We start from the raw sequence: 27146 nt of genomic DNA on the forward strand, positions 1-27146 counted from the left end.
AATGCTGTTTGTGGTTGTGGTTTGTGCTGCATGTACTGAATTATTATGACCATCATATGCATTTGAAATCATATATGAAAATATTTGAAATAACACATTTGGACATCATAGTGACTGCAAAAATATAAAAAAAACAAACACTGGGGATGTTTCACATGGCCTACAGCAAAACTATTGTAGTTAAATAAATTAAACAAATGATCTCTATGTGAAAACAACACACACATAATATGAATCCTTTCAGCAGACACACACAGCAAAGCAAGTGATAACACTGATACATAAAGTACAATACAATCATATGTCTCTTCCACATTTCAGTGAGACACATGACACGGGTTGTGGTGGTTAGTTCCTGATTTTCTTTTCAAAAATATACTGCATATCTATTTATATATTTATATAAACAACAACAAAACTTTTGATAATTTTCATTTTTATAATTCTAAAATACATCTATAATATTTAGAAACAATATGTACAATTTCCCCACCACTTTTATGCAACATTAAACAAATTCTTCTAAAAACGGAAGAATAAATTAAGGTCTGAGGACGACCACCTCTGTTTGCAAGGCCGGGAGGGTTTAAGAGCTGATAGACTTTGTTTGTCTCATATGCACACACACTTTTTCTCTCTCTCTCTCTCTCTCTCTCTCTCTCTGACACACACACACACACTAAGGACATATGATTCCAGTTGTACTTATTGAAGGTATTTTATATTCAGTAATAATTTCAACAACAGTCATTTTAGTGAGATCTCATGCTCTCAGAGGTTTGAATGTTGAATTATGAGTGTCTACCATAACACTGTAATCCATAAGGGAGCTGACATGTTATGTAATGCCAGTGACACGTCCCATAATTCTTCCTGTTTTCTTTCCTGATGCTTTCTGTGTACTCGCTCCTGCTGCGTTTGTGTAACATAATGGAAACCTTATGAAATGTTCCAAGAAACCTGACATTGTACAACCTTACATGCTCATAGAGGCCTCGATTTGTAAGCGACATGCTCTATTGACATGATTTAGCGCTCAGTCCCAACAACACAAACTTTATCTAACCTAATATCCATGGAGCGTAACCATTACCTGACAGCTAGAACAGATTTCACATCGTTTTTCCATGCTTTTTTTGTCGTGAACAGTCTGAGAGTCACGGCTCTCTTTTGCAGCCTCCTCTAGGTATTATGATGCATGATCAGACCTCACTTTGCATCAGCTGCTGCATGAAACCATCATATGTTGAGTTTGTGCTCAAGGAGGCTGACTGTTTTTAAAGAGTCCCAGCTAATGCTCTGCTAGAGGAACACAGTCCACGTCTTCAGTGTGAGGAATGTGCAGAGGAAGACAAGTAAAGATGAAGAGGATGTGGTGGATGTTGAGGATGTGTGATGGTAGTTGTAGTGGCTGTGGACTCTGTCAGGTGGCTGCACTGTGATGTAACCATTGATGATGCGAACCAGCGGTGGAGGTGGAGACTGGACCATAGTGCTGTGGAGAAAAGATGGAAGTAGAAAAGATTAGTTAGAAATTCCATCTTTATTTATATTTATCTATTTATATATTTTTATTGTGGAGGTCATCCGCAGTCCAAGTTTAAACACATTCACATAAATATATAATATACACATGACTCAAATAACTGCATTAAGCCTTGCTTCTTCTCCCTTTCATTGCACTTTAAATAACTACGAGCGTTTGAGCAAAACAATGCCAAATACACTCATTTATCCACAAAACTCTGCTCCTTATATAACACAGTCTCCTTTGCAGACCAGAGGAGAGGGCAATTTCAATTAAAGCAGGTTTGATCTCAAAACATCCATTTCCCTAAATTGTAAGTTCATTTTTCCTCCCTCGGTTTTGTATTAAAAATGTTACTTGAGGCTACAGAGGTTGGACGATGACTTCATGGTGTTATCACTTGTCATGTAGTGTGTACAATATGTGTAATTTCTGGTTGTGATTTCCAGTATGTGCTGCTTTGTTTACATGTTGTTTTTCACTGTTAAAACTACGGAGGCAGCTTTATACGTGTGCAGTATTTGAGTCCTGTCATATCGAACCATATCATATCGTATTTATCTTTTAAAGGACCCCGAAAACCTATTTTCTACATCAACTTCTTACAATCCCAATTCCAAAAAAGTTTGGATGCTGTGTAAAATGTCATTAAAAACAGAATGCAATGATTTGCAAATCTTTTTTGACCTATATTCAATTGAATACAGTAAAAAAGACAAGATATTTCATGTTCAAACTGAGAAACTTAATTGTTTTTTTTGGTAAACTTACACTCGTTCTGAAGTTGATGCATTCTGTTTTATTAACAACTCACACAGCATCCCAACTCTTGGAATTCGGGTTGTACTATGAATGATCTAGCACTACACGAACGCAATTTTCAGGGGATTTTAATAATCAGGCCCTCCAACAAAAATGGGCTGAGACAGTCCAAACAAGCTGTGTGTAATAATTTTGAGCTCTACTCAAAGACCTTTCCATATTCTGGTGTTACAACAGGCTTATTATTTCCAGACTAATTTTAAGAATTTAAAAATAATAATAAATATATATATATAGAAGTCTGTTCTGTCTTTGCGCTAAGCCTCTATACTGTGTTTTACACTTGAAAGGAAAATCATGGTTTAATCTGCAGAGTAACAGGACTCCCTCTACATCCCCAAATCATCCACTGCTGCCAGAGAAAATATGCAGACTGCAGGAATAAAACAATGGAAATATTAATGATGGCGAGGCCTACAAAGGAAAAATTCTTGACAAAGGAATCCACTGCTATAGCACTGACCAATCAGCAGAGCTTTTATAAATACAAAACTCCTGAGCGTGCAACTCATTGATCAGCTTATGGCTGTATACCAACTGCCAATCCGCCTGCCTGCTTCTGCTCTCTCTGTCTCTTTTTCTTCCTGTCCTAATATTATATACTCTGTCTGCCACTCCTTGGCTGTCTCGAGTTCTCTCTTTATCTGCCCTTTTCTAAACAAGTCTGGCAATTAAATCATTTTTGCTCCCTTGTTTGATGCAGAAACTGCAGCGCTCGTGTGGTTTTGACTGGGACGAGGCCAGGCAAAACAAATACACAAGTTCCTGAAGTCAGGATCTGCTCATACCAGTGGGCTGCAGCAGCAATTTGACACAGCCTTCTAACATCCAATATAAAAGAAAAGCGATTGCAAGATAGTATTTTCATTTTACTGGATTTATGTTTTATTGGGAAAGATATTTTGATAGGCATCCGCATAAAGAAAAATGAAAATATTCCTATTATAATTTCAAGAAAGGAATTCAGTCATCTCCCAGTCCTCATCTTGACTTTGTCTGCAGACAAATTGAGTGTTCTTAGAGGGATTATTATAGACAAATGAGCTTCAGTTTGGATGGCAGGCTGCAAACTCCTTGGCTGAGGAAGAGACACATTTGGAAGAGTTTGGAGAGTCAAGTGCCAGTCAAATTTGGATTGCCAAAATACGCTGCATTAGAGTCAATGATGGATGACAGACCCACCACACAAACAGTACATAGATCTCAGTGACAAGCTCAACCAAGCAGTTTCCTAATAGATGATCATAATTTCTCAGTTCTTCAAAACTGCCTTAACAGCAACAGCTCTTGCCAGAATCAAACAAGCTTGTTAACGGATTAAAATCAAATTACTTTTGGTACTGGACAGTTTGAAATGGCGATATCACAAGTGTTTAAATATTCCCCACAAAATTTCTAAATGAACCGCAACTGAAGTCTCCACTACTCATAGACATTGATTAATATTATCTAATTTGCACTGATTGGTCTTGGCTTAAGGCTGTAATGCCTGTAGCTATGGACTTAGTTATTTAACATATTTTAAAAGGACAGTTCATCTCAAAATCAAGAATATATATGTTTCCTCTTACCTGTAGTGATATTTATTTTTTGGATTGTTGTTGAGTTTTGGAGATATGAGCCATAAAGATCTCTCAAATATAATGGAACTACATGACATTTGGCTTGTTCTAGGACTATTTTTGTTCTACTGTGACATCTCTGCTCATCATCAACATCAAAAGCCACAGTGTGGTTTCATTAGTTCATCACCGTCTCTCTGTGACACAGATCCCCTCTTCTATCATGGAACGGCCCTTTATCATTTTGGTTTGTTGCCATAAATGCTTATATTATTTAGTGATTTCCATGTTGCTTCTGTTCTTTATTATTTTGTAAATAAACATGCTTTTTAGCAATGCCACAGTCCACATGCCTACAAAATAACTTCTTGCACAGTGACACAGTTGGTGTGGGTGTAATACCATAGAAAGAAAATAGTTCCTACATGAAACTGCTCACTGCTCAGTTACCAGTTAACAGGTCATGATTTCTGGAAAGAGACATTGCTGTTGAGTTTTTCTCTTTTTTTGTCTCAGTGCACCACAAGCCAAGTGGCATCTAGTTCCATTATTTTTGAAAGAAGGCAGACATCTCCAAACCTCAGTAATTCACACCAAAACAATCTAGATAAATAAACAGCACTACAAGCAAGAGAAAATATATTTATTTCTGATTTTGAGGTGAACTGTCCCTTTAATATGAAAGACTATTTCAGACTACCAGGGGTAGATAATTTAACTGGTACCTTTTAGCAACATTTATTCCTTTAAAGTTTCTGTAAATAGCTGAAATAGATATTTAATGTTCAAGGGGATGAAGTTATGAAGCAGGTTTATTTAGGTTTGAGGTTTGAGGAGCAGTGTCAGGAAACCAGGTGTGACACGTTGCTCTGTGGCCCCGCCTCAAACACAACAGAGAACTGTGACGCTGTAGTCGCTTCTGTTCCTTGGACTCCCTCTCCCTTTCTCACCCGGCCACCTTTTCAGACATTAAAATATACAAAGACGCGCACCGTGTACACTTTGTAACATGTGTACACAAACAGTCTGTTTCCTTTCCGTTCAAAATACAGGGTCTCTCAGCGAGAGAGAAAACATTTCTGCAGACATAACGTACACAAACGTTCACAAACGTTCTCTGTTCCCGTGAAGAACAGACCCTACATGGTTGGATTTTCCTTTCCATCGGTAATTTGGAATAGTGCATACTGTATATGGAAAAATGCATGTTCATACGGAGGTAAAAAGCACATGGTTAAGTGGGGAGTCCTGCACGGGACCAAATTTGTAAATCCCTATGCGCTGGTTAGATGAAATTATTTCTAATGCCATTTTTAGCAACTGATAATCATGATTTACTGTAGAAATACTTGTACGCCAACTAGGCAAAACAAAAAAGACAGCACTATTTTTTCCCCCCATTTCTTCTGTTTCTTTAATGTGTGATCCACCCACGCAGCACAAGACTCTGCTCCAGGGTTTTATAGCGTGACGGATGGCAATTCAGTGACTATATTGAATGATCTTCTGTCGGCAGTCTTAAGACGCTGGAGATAGTTGAACTTATACATCGCACTGTTCCAAACTGCAAACTGTCTTCTGCTAATATAAGAAACATGAGTGACTTTAACCCTATAGCAGAAGTGTTGAGCCTATCCCAGCATGCAAGCCAGGAAAACATCCTACAGCATCTTGAAAAAAATATTCATACACCCATGGATAGTTTATATCATTGGTTCCCAATCTGGGGGTCCCCACTCCCACTAGAGGTCCCCAACGCTTCACAGGGGTTCATGACAACTTCTTGATTTTGAGGGGTTTGGGAAATTTGTCAAAATAAAAGCCTCATGATTGACACAGAAAGACAGACAGACACAGAAAGAAACCACATCTCTAATGAAACGTAGACAGGAAATAATCTGCTCAGAATTCATTCATCACTTCTTCTACACTAACGTCATGGTTGATTGTAAAATTAGTTCATCAGTTGTTCTCTACTGTTATTGTTATTCATTGACAAAAATATGAAATATCCATACAATATGTCACTTATAGTAAGGGGACATCAATTTGCTCAATAGAAGAAAAGGAAAAAGGTTGGGAGCTGCTGGTTTGGAAATAAAAGAGGAAGTGTAAAAAAAAAAGTAAAATCAACACAAAATGAAATCAACGAGGTCTTAATGGGATACACAGCTGGTAATCTCAGGCCACATGCAGACGTTTTGAAAATGTGAGCCACAGATTTCAAATATTGTGCTGAAATGAAATGTGCAACAGTAGAACTAGAGTTTACGTTCCTGTGTTAGCGGTCTCTGTCTGTGTAGTGTTAATACTAGCCATAGCAAACAAGCTCTATTTGCCACACAATTTAGGAGTCTGGAAGGGATGACTCCAGCATGAAAGCACATGCTCATTCAGGAGACAGATACTAGATACACAGATGAAAAAAGATTTGCCAAAGATAATCTGATTTATCCTTGACTAAGAAGAAAAATCTGCTTTTCTGACAGCAATCCTTTTTACCACTTGGAGAATATGCTACAGCTACACAAAAACATATTTAAATTACTGAACTGCAAGGTTTTTTGTACCTTCCTTAAAAGTGGGGCAAGTTAATCTGGATGACAGTTGATTTTTGTGTCTCTACTCCCAGGTCTTCAAATACCAGCACTTTCACAAGGAGACTCAACAATCAACCAAATCCAAAGCGTCAGTATTTTACAACCTGGGAATGAGACCCAACAATCAAGTATCATTCTCCAAAATTGTTTACCCCAGCTTTAAGCTGTTTAAGAAATTTTTGCCCAGAGTTAAGATTGTCACCCTGACCTTAGGGCTGGTGACTGTGCCGCTAAATCAATTTCCCTCAGTGAGGCATTGAATTGTAAATTTAACTAAGCTGAAGCTGTTTTAACACATAGCTTTGGTCTTTGGCACTGTCTGTGTAAAGTTCTCCTCAGGTTTGCATGAGTTTACTTCAGGTGCTCCGATTTCCTCCAGCAGTCCAAAGACGTGCAAGTCAGGTGAGCTGGAAACTCTAAAATCGCCTGTAGGTTTAAATGAATCCAGCCGTCTGACTAACAGTGATCGCCTCCAGCTCTGAAAGGGATAACTGGGTGTAGAACATGGGTGGATTGACGGAGAGTCACATTCAACTTTTTGTTTCCTGCCCACACGCACAGTCACATCTATGAAAACATAAAATTTTGCCCCTGACAACAAACTGAGAGAAGTTTCAACACGGCAGACCACACCTTATGCAGAGGTCTCCTTTTTGTCTGAAAGGTGAGCTTGTTTTGTTGTCCGGTTAGTCCCTGCCTGGAGCTACTGTGAGACCAAAACCGGATACTTAGTAGAAATTCCCAGGCTGTTATTTTCACATCCAAGACACTTATACCAGTTAGGAACTAGTCTGGACTCATACCACACTGCAGGGTGTGTGTGCGTGCATATGTGCTGAAGTGTGTGCAGACTGCATCAAGAGTATGGTGATGTGATACGGTGGCTGTTTGAGCCTGCGGCGCCACACCAGGAAGTGTCAGTTTTATTCTATAGACACGAGGAAAGACTGCATTACACATTTCCAATTTCCCCTCTGTCTTTCTTCTCTCGTGCTCTTTTCTTTTCTCCCACCTGTGACCTCACGTCTCACCTTTTCTACATTTCTCTTCAGCCCCCCGGAAAAGAGACAAACAAGTCACTGATGTATATATGAAACAAGACATCCCCCTCCCGTCTTCTTACCTCTCCTCGATGCGAACCCAGAGGTCATTAAAATGCCGGTGCCGCTGTTTCTTCTGCTTGTTCCTCCTCTTTTTCTTCAGCAATTTCCTCTCCGCTTTCTCCAGCAGCTCCAGGCTGTCCGGTGGCAGCAGCATGTGGGGTAACAGATCGTCCTCCAGGAGACGCCCCTGATCATCCTCTTTGTGGGGGAGCTCATGGAGGAAGGGCTCCAGGAGAGGCGACTCATCGGGGTGCTCCTCTGACTCTGGTGAGGCAGCTCTGGATGATGACCTCCTAGAGGGCGCACAACGCAGGAAACGTATTTTGTCAACAGGTAAATGTGACCTTTAAAGAGACAGTTCAGATTATTTGGTGAGTGTGAGTGAGGCTGCATGCGCCATGGTGAAGAAGCAGAGAGGAGCACCAGCAGTGAAGCTAAACACTGAGCTGCTGCGGAGCAACAAAAAGTGTTTCAGACGCTTGAAAAAGGTCCACCTAAAAAAATCAATATCAGCTTAAGTGTTTGCAATATTTAGAACATTTTTATCGCTTTACTTGCCATCAGACAGACTCTTCTGATGGGAAAACATAGTAATATAAGCCAATTATTGCTACCTTCAAACCAACCAAACTCCACAGACAAAATCAATAATTTTACCTTGCAGAACATGGGAGTTGCCGGTCTTCCACTGCCTAAATATCTTAGTTTGTTTGTGTTATTGTGTGACTTACTGTTTTCAAAATATAATTCGGATTCACCAAAGTCACACAATAACACATACTAACATATCGTAGACCAACTTCTGTGTTCTGCAAGGTAAAATTACCTTTACCTTTAGAGAAAGTGATATTTGGCTCATATAATGGCAGTTTCCTGTCAAAAAAAAGGTGTCTGACAACAAGTTAAAGTGGTAAAAATATTTCAAACATAGCATACACTAAAATGTGTGTTTTTTTCAGGTGAACCTTTTTTTTAAGTGGCTAAAATACCAACCTTTGTTGCTGACCCTGTCCACAGCAGTTCATTACTTAGCTTCTGTGCTGGCACTCCTCTCTGCTTCTCCAAACTGGGGACGTGCCATCTACCGTAGCTGCTATACTTACTATTGATAAGCCCACCTCAAATAATCTGAACTATCCCTTAATTGTCAGCGTATGTGTGATGTGACCTCTGTTTCCTGCACAATATCAATAATTCTTGGTTAAAAGTTGGTGACTGCTTTCAATTTTTCTTCTATGGAACTGGGACCTGCAGCAGTCTTTTGAGATTTTTGTTGTTTGCATGCAAATTACAGCAGACAAAGCCATACTTGTTTTCCTTTCTGTTTTTGTTCCTGCCAGTGGGGTGCATGGGATGTAACAACTTTGAGCCAATTCATAATTGAGTTTGGTTTGAAGAGAGAAATGCAGATTTCTAGGACTGTCGGGAGACAGTAAGAAAGGAATCCTCCACCAAAAATCTACCTTTTATATATCAACTCCCTGTGCGTATTAGATCCTGAACAAATGGATTACTGGCAGAGAAATGTATTATGCTGCAGGATGCTGTGATACATTTTGGCAAGTTTTCTTTTTTTGTTGTGACTTTCTTTTAGAAGCCATTCTAACTGTTGTGAATCCAGTCTGATTATAGCTGCCATTCTCCATAACAGAGCTTCCAGAGTATCTTCTGCAGAGTTGCTGCAGCTTTCAGCAAGTTAATATCGTAAAACCTTTAAAAAGGTTATTTGAGACCTATTTCATACCCATAATGACAAAAAAATACATGCAGGTTGCATTAGTGGTTATTGGTTCAATGTTTATTTCATTTTGACAACACATGTAAAAGTAATATTAACTTCCTAATTCAGTTTTTTACTCAAGAAATGCTAAGGCCTAAAAGTCAAATTATTGGATTTTAGAATTTATGAGACCTTTCAAGGACCCAGAAAAAATCTGCTTGTAAGTCAGCGACAATGAAATTATAGCTTTTCTGTGGTTTAGGAAAGGAAAGGAAAGGAAAGGAAAGGAAAGGAAAGGAAAGGAAAGGAAAAAAAAGGAAAGGAGAGGAAAGAGGAATTCCTGCTATGTAAGAATAGGATGCTGTTGACCTTCCACGAACTGACATGCAGTCTAATAGAGAACATATCCAAGATTTTTTGGAAAAACAAATTAAAGTATCGGAATTGGAAGCATGAGAGCAAAACCAAAACTCTTCTTTTGATTAAAGACCCTCTTGCTTCTGATGAGCTGCTGGCCATGTCTAATGAGGTCAGCAACTATCTTTAACTGGCACTGTGCATACAACATGCAACACACACACACACACATTTGGGTTGCAGGTTCATCACAGGCTCATAACCCTGCACCAAACACTGAGTTTGTGTGTGTGAAAGTAGATTCATTCATTCATTCACTCACACACACAAGAAACACAGATCTGCAGTGAGATAGCCACCCACACAGAGCGCCATGGTAGACTGCACTACATGCTTCACAGCAGGAGGCATGAGCTCTGCTGAAGTTGGCCTTTTCAACAACACTTCACTAGTGGCTGGTGGGGATTTTGCCAGATTTATCTGTAGTGTGATCTGCATAGTAGAAACAGCAGAGAAAAATAAAGGCCCCCTGAATAAGACACATCAGGGAGCATAATTTTTTTTCCTAAAACTGAAAAATCAAAACATGAGACCCCTAGCAGCTGCCCCACCACCGTTTTATCAGCCTTACTTTTTACAAAAAGCTTAAGCCTGGTTCATGAAAAAGTTTATACTCACAGATCATTCATCATTTTAACAAACACCAAACCAATATCTGGTAGCACTGAATAATTTGAAAAAATGTTTGCAATTATTTATTCCAAAACACAAAAGATACTTTTTTTTTACTTTTACAGAAGTATCAACTGTTGTACCAGCAGACTACAGCGCAGCTTCTTCTCTGAGGCTGTACAACTGCTTAATTCATCCTCAGCTCTCCTTCCCGCAAAATAATTTTATTTTTGTGTCTTCAACCAATCTACTGTACATAATTTTAAATTGTTTAAGTTGTTTTTATATGAGTAGCAAAAAGGGAACTTCATCTAAATCTAGCTGTTGTATTATGATAAATGAATCTATCTTCTATCTTATATGTATCAAAGGCATTTAACTTTATTTATTTGCTTTGCACCGAATTTACAGTATGCCTTTGGGTGTATTAGATTTATACTATGATATTGTCTCTTTGGCTACAAACACATTTTGAAGTTCTTATCCTTAAGATAAGATTTCATTTCTCTCTGATTTGGCCCCAACTGTGGCTACTGGTGATTATACATCAAACGTTCCCTGAGCAGCTACTTTGTCAAAAATACAACGGAAGAGCAGTACAGTGCAGCCAAACAAACTCACACTGTTTTAATAAAGAAGTCAGTCAGCAATTATTGCAACCATCTGGTTTCCTGTTGTGCGTGGTGCAAGTAGTTTTCCACACAACACCAGGGTAAAGTAAGTTACCTTGCCAATGAGTTGGAGGTGTGTGTCTTGTTAGATGGAGTTTTGACAAATCAATGTGGTCAGCGCTAATCGCTTTGACTTCTACAGTGTGTTCACTGTGACTGCTTCACAGTAAAAGCCAGTGTGTGTTTTACCAGTTGAGTGTGTTTCATTTGAAGCAGCAGCAGCAGCATGAAAAGTTTGGTTTGCATTAGCAGTAACTGTCTTTAGTGTAGTTCACTCTTGCTAAATGTTCCACCCACAGTACTATCTGACTGATAATTAGGGTACTTTGTTTACTGCTGGGTAGCTTAATCTCAAACAATACATGAAAAAGATTCATAATAGTTTATTTAAATCGTATATTAATCTGAATCTAATTAACATAGGAAAGTGGAGTAAAAAGCACAATATTTTCCAAAAATAGTTATTCTGAATTTTGACATTAAGACCTTTCTGCAAATGTATCCATTTCCTTGATTACTAATAGCAAGTATCATCCCTGAATAAACAAAACATTGATTGATCTCTAACAGTAACTTAACACAACTCTTACATAGTGAACAATGAAAAGTAAACAATGAGATAAAATTACAAACAGTAACGCTGGTTTGTATGTTAGCATCATTTCTTGTGAATTCCTCTTGCATATGAGGACAATCTGAATAACAATGAAAACTAAGCAAATTCAATGATATTTTTGGCAAAATATCAGTGATAAATAGTGTCACAAACAGGGTCTGATTGCATGAAAATCTGGAAGCAACCTATTTCCAGTTAACAACATCAGGTAAATTATGATTTAACAGTTTAGTTTAAAATTCCAGTGCTGCACATTTAAAGCCAATGAATGCCCCCTATAATAAGAACACTTCACTCTCCAGTTACGATAGTGCAAGTAAATTAATAAAACTATAGCAAACTTAAAAGATGAGGTGGCAAAACAAACATTTAGGGACATCTGGAGGGGATGAGTACTTAAAAAGGGAGAATCACTCAGCGGATAACTAGTGAGTGCAGTTTTTGATTATTTGCAGACAATACATTTCTCACAAGGGCTGAAGCAGAACTAGAACATCTGTTTCGGGTCTGTGAATGAACACAGACCAACTATGGAGTTGTGCTTACTTGGAAAATGATTTCCCATTTGAAATCCAGTCGGTGAAAAAGTCGAGAGAAATATATATTCCTGTCAGGGCCATGAGGCAGCAGTTGCCCTGTATCATGTGGCCGGGACATGAAACCTTGCACCCATTTAAGTGATAAAATATGGGCCTTCGAGTTTTACAGACTTGTGTTTTCGGAAGAAATCATAATGTGCAACAACTAAGGCGAAATATAATATCTTCTGCTCAGTTCTCTATCCGTCATCCCAGTACTTCTCACTTTGTCTGCTATTTGCTTTGTCAGTCTCTTCTCACGTCTCTCAGACACTTCTTCTGCTTCTTATGGAAAATTATTACCTAAAAATAAAATAGTCCCAGACCTGTCTCTCACGCTGAAAACAGGAGTTCACAAAACTTGCTGGAACAGAATTCCTGAGAAATCTTCCCCTCAATAACTTTACCTAACCCAATATGTCTTTCATTATTTAAGCAATTTTAAAGAAAAATTATTTAAAATTCAAAATTGTACCTAAACAGTCTCACCAGCAATTTCAGCACCATTTCACACACAAATCAAGAAGAGGAGACATTGCAGGAAACAAAACATACAAAAACTGCGAATGACCTGCAGGGTCATAACAGTCATTGGTGCAACTAAAGCCTTTTACTTTTTGAGAAAGCATTACTCTGCACTTTGAAGTTTTTGAAAGATTTTTGGCATGAACAGAAAAATGTTCAGTAATGCATAAAAGCAAAATTATAAGAAAAACATTCTGAAGAGAAATTGCAGTAATTTTGTAAAATTAGAAGCCCATATAATATTAGGGGATTCATTAAATTTGCACGGTGTATTGCCATGATAAATCATAAACTCCAGCCCAGTTAAATGTGTCACAAGATGATGTATGTGTGTTTTTAAGGGTGTTTTAGCAGTAAATTTACCTGTTTATGGGCTGCCCGGCAGGGGTGTGCTCCACCTCGTATCCCTGGCGACGAAGCACATCAATGACTGTATTGTTGCCAAGAAAGTGACCTGTAACCCCCCAAAAAAAGAAAAAAAAAGGTGATTGAGAATATTAAACAGAAAGGAGAGGTTGTCACACACTGAACACAGGCAGGGGGCATAGCTTCCAATGTTCATGGCTTTTATGTGTTATTGTAGACTGTGTACATGAAGAGTATATAGCTTCCAGGTCTGAAAAGTGAAGCCAATGAGGAAGTGCCTTAAATCTACATCCTCTCTAATGGTCAGCAGGAGGGGACTCCATTGGTTGTAAAAATAAGTCATATTGTATTGCAAATCTGTAAAATTTCCCTCCTTCTCATTTTATTTATGACCTCACTAATCAGTTTCCTATTGAATTTATGGTCTAGTTTCAAGTCTTCTTCAGTACAGCATGTTCATGTTCATTCATATTCATTTTTTTTTCAATTTTTCAATAAAGCAGGGTATGCTTTAGAGTAAGCCTGAGTAATAAAACAATAACAATATGTATCAGCAATAGACATTTCATCATAGCATAAATATAATGTTCACTTTCTCCTGAATGCATTAAATGCAAACCTCTATGAAAACACATAACAAATGTGCCCTGGATCATAAATAGCCATTCATATGCCTTGATTATAGACTGTGCTACAAATGACATATAAATAAAGTGGTTAAATTCAATATGAGGTGGTTGCATTCAAAATAAAGAGGTTAAAGTCCAGGTCTTTGTTAAAAATAGGTAATTCAAATTATACTTCTTACTTCTTCACCTCCTGATTGCTTCAGCGCTCAACTCTTCTCTGAACCCCATTTCTTATTCTTTCACCCACTGTTTTACCTTTACATGAATCATCTCATTCCTCATGAGGCTATCATTTGTTTTATTCCTCTTCACCTTGTTATCTCTTTCCCTCCATCCACAATCATATTTGTCTCCTTTCCTCTCCCTCCATTTTCATGTCTCCATTCTCCTTCCTTATCTCTGACTTCCCCTTTTTTCCGCTCCTGCTCACTCTGACCCTCTCGGCTACGTGAAGTGGGGGCATTGAGGCTTCAGGTTGCCATGTCAAGAGGTCTCCATTCTTCCCCTCACTCTGACAAGGGGGAGCAGGGGCCCATTGTTTGGGCCTGCTCAGCCGTGGCACCACAGAGCTGTGTAAACAATGAGCCCCGGCACTTTAATCTGGCCCAGAGCCACTGATAGAGAGAGGTTGGCCTAGATGCACTATGGGTGCCATGATGCTGCCCCATCTTTAGAACTAAGAAGTGCTGGTTAAAACCATGTCCCAGTACTTAAAGGACTACTGAAAAGTGCAGTGTCAACAAGAACTTTTTCTAAACTAGTCTTCTTGGTAAATGCGAGTATTTTTCATCTGCTTAGCCACTCTGAGAGTCCCACAAAAATTAAGAGTGATGGACTATTTAAAAATCTGACAAGCCTTCCACAGGCTTTGACCTCTTATTTGGTCTTTAAATAGAAAATTATTAATTTATGTTTCACCATTTCTTGGAGTGACGGTGAAATTACCCAATAAATCTTCTAAGAGCTCCTGTGCGAGACTAACCAACAGTTACCTTGCATTTATTTTTTACTTTGAGCTGAAATCATTAGCAATACAGGTGGTCAGTTAAATGAATACCCGGCAGCTCTTAAACTCTCCATGGGAGTTGGAAACCAGAGCGAGACAGACAGACAGAGACCGAGTTTTCCAGCCTGCCCACGTTTAGAAACAACTCAGTGTGATTTATGTGAGTTTACGTCAGGGGATTAAGGTGGGACAAATGGAGCTGTTCGGCACAATGTAGGGCCACAGAAGGGTGGGCGGACTCCAGAAACTTCAAAGGGACACACACACACACACACACACACACACACACACACACACACAAATACGCAAATTCTAATAGGAGGTAAGCCATCAATTCTGACATGTCCCCAAAGGCTTCAATGTGTTTTGGGGGAACGAGTGTGTGTTTGAAGAGTTGAACAAAAAAGTGCTGTTATATACTTGAGATTAAAGAGGATATTTTAAAAAGAAAAACCCTGTGGCACAACACAAAAAAAAAATCACAAAAATGGTTAAAAAGTTACTTCTTTCTATGAAGTGAAGCTACTATATAAAGACAGAAGTTCTTCTTTATAGTAGATTTTGTCTTGGTATGCTTTCCATTTTGGAGCAGCCCGAGAGACCTTAAGCAGTATCACAGAAAATGATGAAAAACCCCTAAACAAGTTTGGACCAATGGTGCAGTTTCACATACTTTTTTGAGAGGGCCTATTACTGGAACATTTTGTATTGAAATTTGACTCATTTCACATGACGACCACAGTCCATCTTAACAAGAACATGTTTCATACTTCGCAAAAAATAAATGAAAAACGCCTGCTTGTGCATCTAAGTCATGGAATAACACGCAATCTTTGATTAAAAATGATTGATGCCCTAGAAAGAGGCAGAAAGTAGGAACAGAAAATAATGTTTTAGAAGGTCTGCACTTTCCTCATATATGACATCACCTTTGGCAACAGACCTGAAGTTTGAGGCCTAAATATTCCAGGTTATTTGTGACAACTACCTCTCTTATAGGCTAATGCTAATAATCGGCGCCGAGCGATACATTATTCTGAGGTTTCTTTCAAAACGAAAGAAGAAAGAAAGAGAAATAAAGACATGTCTCAATCCCACAGGAAATAACTGATGGTAGGTACATTACTTACATAAGTTAACGTATGTTATATCACTTATGTATGTTATGCTACGTCGTTTATGTGCATTACAATACATCACTTCTGTGTGTTACTTTACATCACTTACATGCATTACGTTCTGTCAAATCACTCCAGAAATGATGCCCCTGGATTAGAAGCCCCTTTTACACAGCCTGTTCAAGGTGGGAATTTTACGCCTTTATTCTGCATTACCACTTAAAGGTACAGTGACGCAACGGGGAGCACAGGGGCGCTGCTGATTTGCCAGCGGAGGGAGGAATAGAGCCAGAACAGAGCCAGATCGACATCTATGCAAAAGGGTAAGTCAGATAGGGTAAGTGTGTTCACTGCAGTTTGTGGCTGTGTTCTTAAAATTATGTTTATTCCACATGTTAATCAGCTGTTTTAGGCAGAGAGAGAGATGAGTGGACTCTTTTTACAGTGCAGATACAGCGCTGCATGCACACACAGGCAGGGGAGACACAGCATCCCTCCTCACAGATCATCACACAAGGTGATCTTTTAAACTTCTCTGTAGCAGACAAGGCAAACTCATAAAGAAGCTTCATGTTATGAATTGATTAGGTTATCAGCTCTGTGTGTGATTACGAACGACCAGACGAGCAGAATCACTTGTTGACCAGTGTGCTGTTGTGTTATATCACGCCTCTTTTGGTTCCACAGTGCCAGCACACTATGTAAAAGGACACACTGAGGCAGCTTGATGCTGGTGCTGCATGGTTCAGTGTAAATACACAAAGCCGGGTTAAAGGCGAGCCTTCGTTGTATCAATATTACAGGATCTCTGTGTAACAAGGGCTATGGTTTGAATCATAGGGACACTCACACAGTGAGAATGGGCTGTTCAGAGAGGTCACAGTGACACAATGCACACAACAAAACTACTTTCATATTTACTTTTCTACTTTAATGCTTCAATATTTGCTTTAAAACAAAACACACATGAAAATTGTGAAAATGCAGATGCCTTGGAGCTGACAAATAAACATTCCTCTGCGCTGTATTAAGTTTGGTTCTGCCACGCTAGTTTCACAGATGTTTTCCTTGCATGTTGACTCACAAAATCAAAATCAGTTTTTCTGCTTATTGGTTGTCTCACGGCAAATCAAAACGAAAACATTTTTTAGGACCCCTGGCTCTAAAAAGCTGTAATTTTCTTTCTTTGGTAACTTGACATGATTACTGTGCGCTTTCATCCTCCACACTGTCACTTTAATAAATTCATTGTTTTGATCTGGAGATCATTACAGTTTTCCAACTTAAGGCCCAGTTGTGTCACTTCAGGGTTGCTTTAGGTTTCCTACATAAGAAACAGTAGAAGTCATATCCATTTAGCCTCCTACTAGAAACCTGCAACCCATGTTAGAGCCCAGCCCACACTTTAAGAAGCACACTTCTGGAGTGACGTCTGTGACATCTGACATATATTACTACAGATTATTTATTTAGGCCAATTTCATACATTTTAAATCAATGAAATGGGCCAGGAATATGTACATCAATGCACAATATGTTGACTGTATGTGTTTCCAGCAGCGCTGAGAGAGGGGAGATGGGAGAGATAAAGACCAGGGACGGACCTGAAAGCTCTCATTCACAGCTAACTGCCTACATGCAGCGACGTTCATACATGGGACTGCTGAGTTAGAGGGTCGCACATTAGCTCATGTCACGGTTATAGAAACTTACAGCATTTTTATATGTTTGCTGAACTTTTCTATGAAGTGACAGCTTTTATAACAGTCTATAACAGTCAGGTGGCATAGTTTGGTTACACTAAATGATATATTCTGGTTCTGAGTCAGAGCAGTTAATTATATATTGTAAAAAAATAAACTTTGTCTTCTTACAGCTTCAAAATCAACCCTGTCTCCCACAAAACTGGTTTGTATAATAATTTGCTGAAACCAATACAGTTTGCTGGAAACACAAAGATGACAATAATGTGACAAGGAGGTGGGGCTGGGCGCACAAACAGGAGTTCACATCCCTCATACCATGTTGTTAGGTTATGGCTCCTAAAACATTTGGTTACGGTTAGGGAAACATTGTGGCTTTTGTTAAAATTGAAAAAGTCAAAATGTTGTGCTTCAAGTCAACATTACATTTTCTAATATTTAAGACCACAGTCTTTCCCTAAGCTTGACCAAATCCTTCAACAGAACACGATCATTAATCTTTACAAAGGAAATATACTGACCACAAGCATTTTACAGACACCATACTTCTAATATAAATGTATCATTTTTATGTCATTAAAAGAAATTAATCTAGCTGTGTTTCCAACACATCCTCACGCCTAAACAACAGAATAAGTTGATTTCCAATGATTCCCAAATGACATACAACCTTTGGGAAAAATTCTTTCTCCAGTTGAGCAAAGTCATGACTCTGAGTCTGGCTTGTACTTGTTGCCTTCATTTGTTTGGGGCGTTTGGGTTGGGTAGGTTTAGGTGTGGGGAGTTAGATTATGTAGGGTTAGGGTAAGAATACCAGGCTAAGCCAATCAGAGGTGGGGCAGGGCGAGTCATGTCTTTGCCTTCCTGGGGAGAAAAAAAAAAATTTGCGAAGGGCGAACCAGCGACAGGTGTGCTGGACCTTAAGTCACATAAGTCATGTGGTGTAAGTCACATGACATGGTCAAAGTTGTGAAACAGCAGCAGTTAGGTTAAGATTAGGCATCAAAACTACTTGGTTTGTGGTTTGGGTTAAGTATGTTACATACATCACGTTGACAGAACTGACAGAAGAGACATATGTAATGTAAAACCTTAAATAAGTCATCATTGCCTTTTGCTTCATGTGAGAATCGAACCCTGGCCAAAACACATTCTTTTACAGACTTTTTGCTCTTTATACTACATCACCCAACTTCCTCTTTTGCACTTACTAGGTCAGTGGCTAGTAGAGGTCGCCACTGAAAAATAAATATCAATATTTGTCTTAATAAGCTGCTTGTACAGACAACCTACATACCACGTATTTGCTAAAGCTAAGCTGTGATATATGAATGTTATTTTTGGAGGCAACTGTTTGCAATCCTTTTTTTTTCCTCACCACAGTTACCTCGATGCTTGCTCTTGGTGGGAACAATTACAAGGAGTATGGTCTAGACCTGCGTTATTTGAAAAGTGCTCTGACATAACTGTTATAGTTTGTCGCTATACAGTGAATTACTTCTACATCCAACAAAATGACGCTTGCTTTGTTTTTTATAAATTATAGTGGGATATTTTCACTTACACTACCTGGCTGCCACTTATTTCTACTGTACTACATTCTTGCCTGCAATCTGCATGAGTACCACAGACTTTTTTACTCTTGTTTCAATATGACAACAAAAGTATTAACTGTAAAAGACCCGTTAAAAGATCCGTTCAAGGAGTGACCTTTCTGCACACCTGTACTCAGTCGGAGGAACGCCAGATGAGAACCACAACAGCACCCGTCCTTAAAAAGACATCCAGCCTCCACAATCAGCAGCTCAAATTATTAGAACATATGGTAAGCCTTAAATACCGTTCCTTTTCCATACACGTTAATATTTACATTACAAGTTGTAACCAGGGCCCAAGCAGCAGTTCTCATAACATTACAGCATGTTGGATAAACAAACGCTACAGGCAGCACTGAGGCCATTCTGCCCCATACAGCCTCCGCTAGCTGTTTATGTACACATGTTCCCTGCTAGTCAGCTGGGCTCAGCAGCCCATAATCACTACTACGATGAAGTGAATGAAGCCTTTTATTGAAGACGATGACAGTGAGGTGTCTGGTGTCTTTCTTTGCTCTGTAGAATGCAGGTTGTTATTTCCTAGAAGTTACTTTTATTGCCTATGACATAAAGCCACGCAGTCTTGGCTTGAATAAACCTTGCAAGGGGCCAGTTCCTCAGGCTTTCTATTCTTGTATAGATATTTGACACTACAGTGGTTTTAGCAACATCAATCGTGCATAAATTACAGTGCACACAGGCAGAAATGCTATTAAAAACATAGATTTAAGCTATTCAACCTATTGTCAAAACTAAATAATGGACCGAGTTTTAAGACATGACATTTCTAGGGCATCAGAAGTACTAACCAGCCAAATATTTTACTGGAAAATCACTGTTTTGGCTCACCGAGCCGCTAACAGATGAGTAAAACCTCAGTGTCCTCAACAGTCAAGGAGACGAAGCCATCCATAAAAGTGACAGTCATGTCAAAGACAAATAACAGGAAAATTATTGGTTATCCACTGGCATAAAGATCACAAAGTCATCCTGGTGTTTTGCAAACAATGCCAGCGCTATATTAACACACATATCAAGTGTCTGGAAATACAGGCTCTGCTTACATAGCACTTCTTCTTATCCCTGGTTGAATCAAACTGTTGTATGTCTTTGATGGACAGTCGATTTCTCTTTGTATTAAATTTAAACCTCGCCTATTATCAGTCAAGTCCAATTTGTTTGAAAAGAACAGGATACTGTTGGCAGTAGTCTCAAAACAGAGACAAATATGATCAAATACTGTGAAGCTAGCTGAGAATAATTACATGTGGTGGCATAACAGTCTATAGTCTATCGGTCCACATTTCATTATTCTTAAGTCATATGTAATAGAAAAAAAATCCATAGCCTTCAGATGAACATAGGCCTACTATATATTTGGACATTTTATTTATAGTTTGTTGCATTAATTTTATTTATTTATTTTAAACAGGTGATATGCATCTTTTTATGGTCCAAAAAAGATATTTATAAGATGTTTATGCACAGGGATACTTTGAGCTACATGCTAACATCAACATGCTAACCTAAGCATGCTGTTCAACAGCAGATGGTAACATTACCATGTTTATCATCTTAGTTTAGCGCATGCTAGCATGCTAACATGAACTGATCCTGATGGGAATGTCATTAGTTTTGCTGTCTTTGGTGATAAGACAAGTATTGGACTAATGTGACCTGTTGATGGTGCTAGATTGTGATAAGCAGACAGCAGACAGTTTTATCGGGACTGTCCCAGTTTCAAGCGGGGTGTCCACAGTCCCAACAAATGTCTGAAAACACTCAAATGTCCATGTTTTCAACATTCACAACCAAATTGTCCCAGTTTTCATTACAATCAAATGGGCTACAAGGGTGCAAAAGCATGCACTGCTCCCTCAGTTGAATATTTTGCACCCTTAGTTTATTTTGAATAATAGTGCACAAGGTGGTAGGACGCACTGACTGTGCATCTCCATGTGCACCTTCTAATCTGGTCCATGTATGCACAGCAGTGCACCGTGCAAAAGGACAGGATGAAGGTGACTAAATCAGCGGGTGTGGTGATTATTATCAGTCAGATAATATCTGATCTGATTTTACATCACTCTAAAACAGCTGCCAGTCACAGTCAAATGTAATAGCCGCACTATTTAGCACTACATTACACAGCAGTGTTTGCAGTGCAGTGTGTTTCAAGTGTCAGTAGGTGTGCCATGCACTGACATAATTGTCTGATTTTTCCTTTTAATTTATAATAATATAAGTTTACAAACTGTATATAATTTAAATGTATCCAGTAAAAATGCCTTGTGGTGTGTGCAAACTACAATATTAGGAAACATCATCTGGGAGCCATGAATATCTGTGCAAAAATCCATTAAGTACATCATGGGATATTTCACTGGATATGAGAAAAAAACAAAACAAAAAATAAAATAAAAAACATAAATGTGAGCCTCACGGCAGCACTGAAGTAAGTAGGATTCATCCTCTCAGATAACAAAATTTCAAGGTAATCCCTCAAGTAGCTGTTGAGATATTTGCTGATGGAACTGACACCAGCGTCCTTAGAGCCAAATTGCTGGAGTGGCTGAAAATGTTAGAAAGAGACAAGACAGGAATGCAGCAGAGCAGCACTGAGTGTTTTATGTAAAGAGCTCTTAACCACAATTCAATTACTGGACAGCGGCAGTTAATGTTGTTTTTTTAAGTGAAACTTTCATAATTTATGAACCATAGCCAACTTGTGGTGTTGAGAAGAGCCTCTTAATGTTAATATAATATTCATCCTAGAAGGCACCAAGATTCTTTACCACTGGATGAGCCATGGAAAAAAAAAGTTTCAAAAATGACTGTTTTTGCCTGGAATCAATTTAGTATGATGTTACTTGCAGCTATATGTTGTCATTTTGATCCAAACTCCCTGCAGGATAAGGATAGTCTTAATATAATAGCATAGGAGAGAAAGTCAGTAGCCAAAACCAAGAAATAGTTGGTTAAATGTCTGCATACAAGCCCACAAATTCAACTTGAGTTGCAAGAAAAAAAATCTTGTACCGTCATTGGTTCAAACCAATCCAAAACCTACAGCATATTAAAGTTTAGCTCCAATCTGTTGCATCTGTAATTCTCTCTATGTACTCTATCTCATAAAAGTAAATGGTAGACCTTAAAAACAAAATGACATATGATTTAGCCCACTTATGTGTATGAGGATAAAAAAAACATAATTTGACGTAGAACCAGAGAAGTCAGGCTTCAGGGTGAAATCAGTGACTGAGCCAAACCAAACCTCCACATGTTGTTTTAGTGCTTCTGCTGCTCAGTCATTAATGACCTACTGTATGGGCCTTGTTTCTGAAGATGAGGTCATAATTTCCTTCAAAACTGTGTCAAAGTTAATGAAAACTTCAATTCTACGTTTATACTAGATCCTGGATGAAAAACATTTACAGTATCTGCAAGGGGATCACTTGCTATAGAGGCAGAATTCATCCTCAGGGCACCATGAACAACTGAGTGACCGACAGTGCCTGGAGCTACACTGCTAAAGTGTCTGAATAAATAATCTATAGATTTGTTTTATCCTTCTGCAGTTGCAGCTTTCTTTGCATTCACTCTTTATTTAGCACCTTTTAAAGTGTTCTTATTCCACATGCATGGTATCAATTTTTCAGCACAAACTCAGCTACAAGTCTGACTTGTCCATTTAATAAAGTATAAAGCTTTTTCACTGAAATGTCTGTGAATGCGTGTAAAACACTGAAAATATTATTAATGGACAGCTATAGATTTTTACTTTCAAAAACATTTTTAAGGCCTTCAGCCCCACATCAGCACTTCCAACTGGTTTTCTCAGCTTATCTCTAGATGATATATATATATACATTTATGTTACTATAAATAAAACATGCTCAGTGTTTTCACTTCCTAAGGGTTAAATAAGATTTGTGTGCAATTAATTCAAAATTCCTCGGGTATATCTATGTTTATTTAATATACTGTGAGGTTTATTGTTGTTTTATTTTTATTTCTTTATGTATCTTATTCATTCATTTTTACTTCTTAGTTTTATTGTTATATTGAGAAACTGTGAGTCATATGTGATGGTTTGCAATTTGTCTGTCCTTCATACACTGAAGCTTTGAACAAAGAGGAAAAAATGTGTCAAATCCTGCATCATTTCTTATAAATTGATTAATCAGGTTTGATGCAACTTAAGCAACAAAATACGTTTCACCTTCACCGAGGCCACAAAGTGTTGAAATCACTGTTATAGTTTTTGGAACCTCTTGAAATACGCTTGTTTGATATTCTTGACAACTTTACCTAAAAATCTAACTTTTTCCATTCTCATTGCTCCAGGATATGGTTTTGAATGTTAGTTATCAGTGACGTGAGAAAGCTGTGATAAAAGACAGCTGTGATATGGCTGCATGAATTTGAAAGACACAAATGCACCTCTTTTCCATGAAATCAGCCTTTCTTAAGTTGAGCCAAAGAATGCTAACATCTCAACCACCAGCACAACATTTCTCTTTCTATTTCTCTCAGCCATTGTGAGACACACAGTTCAGAGACAGGCCGGATTGAAAAGGTCGCTCCTCGATTGCAAAATTGATACCGATCACCATTTCACAAACAGACGCAGACTTGTGAAGGAGACGCAAAAACAACAGACGGGACATGGACGCAGACAAAAAAAAAACAAGACAATTCGAGACAGACAGGAGCAGAGATGAGGGAGCAGAATGATGTCAATTGCTGAATTTAACATGGAAAGAAAAACAGGAATAGAGACAAAGGGAAAAGGCATGCAAAACAACACAGGAATGTTAAGTCGTCAGATGCCAGACAGTGATAGCTGAGGATAAGAGCATCCTGCAAGGCCTTCAGTTTAGGCCTTAAACACGTCTCTGCTGAGACTGAGTAGACTGTATTTTGACATGGTGCCCATGTAAAGTCTGCTTTACAAAAACAGGAGTGGAGTCAGGGCTGCTTGAGGTGATATCTCAGTTTGGCATGGAGGCTCTACAACCATTTTTACTTCAGAATCCAAAGCTAAACCAAAAAAAATGAGTGCGCTGGAATTTAGTGTAATAAATCTTACTTTTAAACTTTTTTATCTTTAGATTTATTTATTCATGTTAATTAAACTTTCAGAACACTGCAGAACTTTACATCAACATTAGTTATCAAAGTTAAAAAAATAAGTTAATTAAGTTTATAGAGAACATTATTTTATTTATTTAAGGCAATTAAACTTAAAATTTCTTGTATTTATTGATTACACAACTTACAAACATGAGTCCTTCTAACTTGAAGTCTAAACTTGAAATAATTAGTTAAATGAAAACTTGCTGTGTGTCTCCAATACACTTCAGGAGATTTTACTTACTACTTACTTGGTTTTCTCAAGTACAACTAATTTGGTGCTAAGTTTATTCAGCTATAAAAGTTTATTTGTTTTGAATAATTACAAAATTAGCTCAACTGGTCTTTTCAAATTCAACTTAAAAATTTAAGGCAGCCTTTTTTTTTAAGTTAAAATAAATTGTGTATTTTTACAGTGTGTATAAAATGCAAATCTTTGAAGAGATGTGAGTGAAAAGAGGTGAGCGAGATGTGAACTAAAAATGCTGTATCAGAAAACTTTAAACATACAGTAGTTCCTGCCGTGGCAATTGTGGATTTCTTCACTTCCACCTCATTTGTAACTTTCACATATCAGGACAAACTGGTGTTTATCAGAGCTGATTTACTCTCACAGTAGATGCATCTAAAGGTTTCTACCAGAAATACCACTGGCCCAGACAAATGCATAAGACTGATGATCTGTTAAAAAGCATATAAGTGAAATTTATTATGGACAGTATTTGGAGGAATGTGACAGGGATGATGGGAGAGGTGGTTTGTTTAGCTTACAAAGAAAGCTGGATGAGTAAAATCGCATGCAAAATGTGAGAATTGAAAAGACAGATCGTTAAACAGCCACACATTTTAATTGCTTTGTCTTGCTCTTGGCCTTTTCTTTTATATGAGTTATGTTCTGCCGTGTTTGTCATTAGAGTAAAAACGGCTAAATTGTCTGCACAAGTTTCCCTGAGATCGTGCTGGGCAACTTCAGCTTTGAATTTATGCTGAGAATAAATGAGAAACAGAGCACATAAGAGGCCTGTGGTGTGAGGTGGTTTTTTAAATAAACCCTCACTCAAACTTTGTGGTGGCACACAGCACTTTGGAGCCGTGTTAGGGATTACATCTGTCAGGCTGCAATAGTCTCTACACTCCCTCTCGGTGCTCAGTTCTCAGTTTGGCTCTTTCTTGCCAAGAAATTATGGCGCTTGAACACACACACCAGCTCATTCACTGTGGTCGTGTGAAAGAGTGATCAAAGTTTGAAAATTCTGTAAAAGCGAGCAGTTTTGACAAAGTAAACCGGGGGCACTGCCAGCTCTGCACGTCCCTGCCACTGAATGTCTCGTTTTACTTAGAAATACTGTCTCGGAGAATATTCTCGCTATGAAAGCGAGTAAAAAGAGATTTTATACGCAGTTTAAGAGGGGTGGGGGTGGCGGGTACCACCTGAACTCAGGTTGGCTGAAAAGAGTTTTTATGAAAAGGATCATAACGCCATTTGCATAGGAACTGTAGCTGTCAAATCAAGTGGACTAAAAAGTTCAGTGTTACACCGTTAAATTTAGAGGAGTGGAAGTATAAAGTACGATTAAAGTAAAGCTCCCCAAAATTGTACTTAAAGATTTTGCAAGCTCCATTGGTAGAATATGTCAAGAATATATTATTCATAAGCATGTTTTTATTACTGTATAAAGCCACTAAATCAAACACTCTGGTCTTTTAAGTTCAATACTTTTTGTCTTGCAATCTGCTTTTACCACATATAAATATCTACTCCTGGAATATAACAGGTGTATTGTTGTAAGGTTAACTAGCAGAAACATTATTATTATCCTTACTCATGAATTTGGTTTAGTATATTTTTTCTATCACAGCATTATGACTATTAAACACAGCAAAAGTCTGTTCTGGGTGTTGAAACAATAGCAGTATGTTCCAACGATAAATATGTCATCAAGAGCAATAAGAAAATAGTTTCACTTACATGAAAGCACATGATGAACACACCCCGGCTCATAAACAGCCTGTGATATCCCTTGATAATGAAGCGTGCTACAAGGGACACGTTACCACAACTGACACACATGTATCAGCCAATCATGTATCAGACAAACCCCAGGCCTGCTCCCCGACTCATTAACAACATCATATCCCTTGGTACTATGAGCGACACGCAAACAAGACAGTCATTTAACAGGGGTGATGTTCACTTGCACCTTCAACACATGACGACAACAGAAACAGCGTGGCCATGTCTTGTTTTTTTAAGTCAGACAATAATCAGTTTGGACATCATCGGTTGCAGAACCACTCCTCCTTCACGTTGAAATGAGCCAGCTGAGGTCAGGGAGCTGGCGAAGGATAATCGGACAAAAATGGATGAACAAACTTTAATTTTTATCACCTTAGCCATGTCCATCCTTTGGAGTATAAATAATGTTGACAGTCACAGCCTAAATGATCAACAATTACAGATATCGACTAATGTGGAACTTAACTATCAAGATACATTTTTCAGTTATATCATCCAAGCTGACTGGTTCACAACCTGTGGGTCAGGACTGCCCAAAGGGTCACAACAGGAAAGCAGTAAAACACATTAATGCTATACGTTTTGTGAATCACTGGATAATTTTACATTTTTAGGCCCAAATAAAACAATCTGAGTCACAAATCGACTGTAATGCAATCTGCGATGGGGGCTGCAAGCACACAAAGCTTTGTCTTGAGGAGTCACAAGCCAAAAAGGATGGAACCATACTGACTGAATGAGAGCATAAAGGCCACACAAACTGCAGAGTCAAATGATGAATTGTTGGTTCCCAAGGACTAGATTGGCAGCCATTATTTTAAA

General features: G+C 38.4%; 1 protein-coding gene across 1 annotated transcript in view; it reads right to left on the reverse strand.

The window, feature by feature from the left end:
• Window positions 1–642: 642 nt before the first annotated feature.
• trabd2a (TraB domain containing 2A) overlaps window positions 643–27146 on the reverse strand; it is a 75989-nt gene continuing 49485 nt past the window's right edge. Inside the window, exons 5-7 of the mRNA XM_084746459.1 lie at window positions 13118–13208; window positions 7636–7908; window positions 643–1495 (exon numbers count right to left, since the gene is read on the reverse strand). Coding sequence (XP_084602585.1) covers window positions 1303–1495; window positions 7636–7908; window positions 13118–13208 — 557 coding nt within the window. The 3' untranslated portion in view covers window positions 643–1302. The remainder of the gene's footprint in view (window positions 1496–7635; window positions 7909–13117; window positions 13209–27146) is intronic.

This window comes from Lutjanus erythropterus, chromosome 20 (genome assembly GCF_056507025.1).
Source record: "Lutjanus erythropterus isolate fLutEry1 chromosome 20, fLutEry1.hap2, whole genome shotgun sequence".
Lineage (NCBI taxonomy): Eukaryota > Metazoa > Chordata > Actinopteri > Lutjaniformes > Lutjanidae > Lutjanus > Lutjanus erythropterus.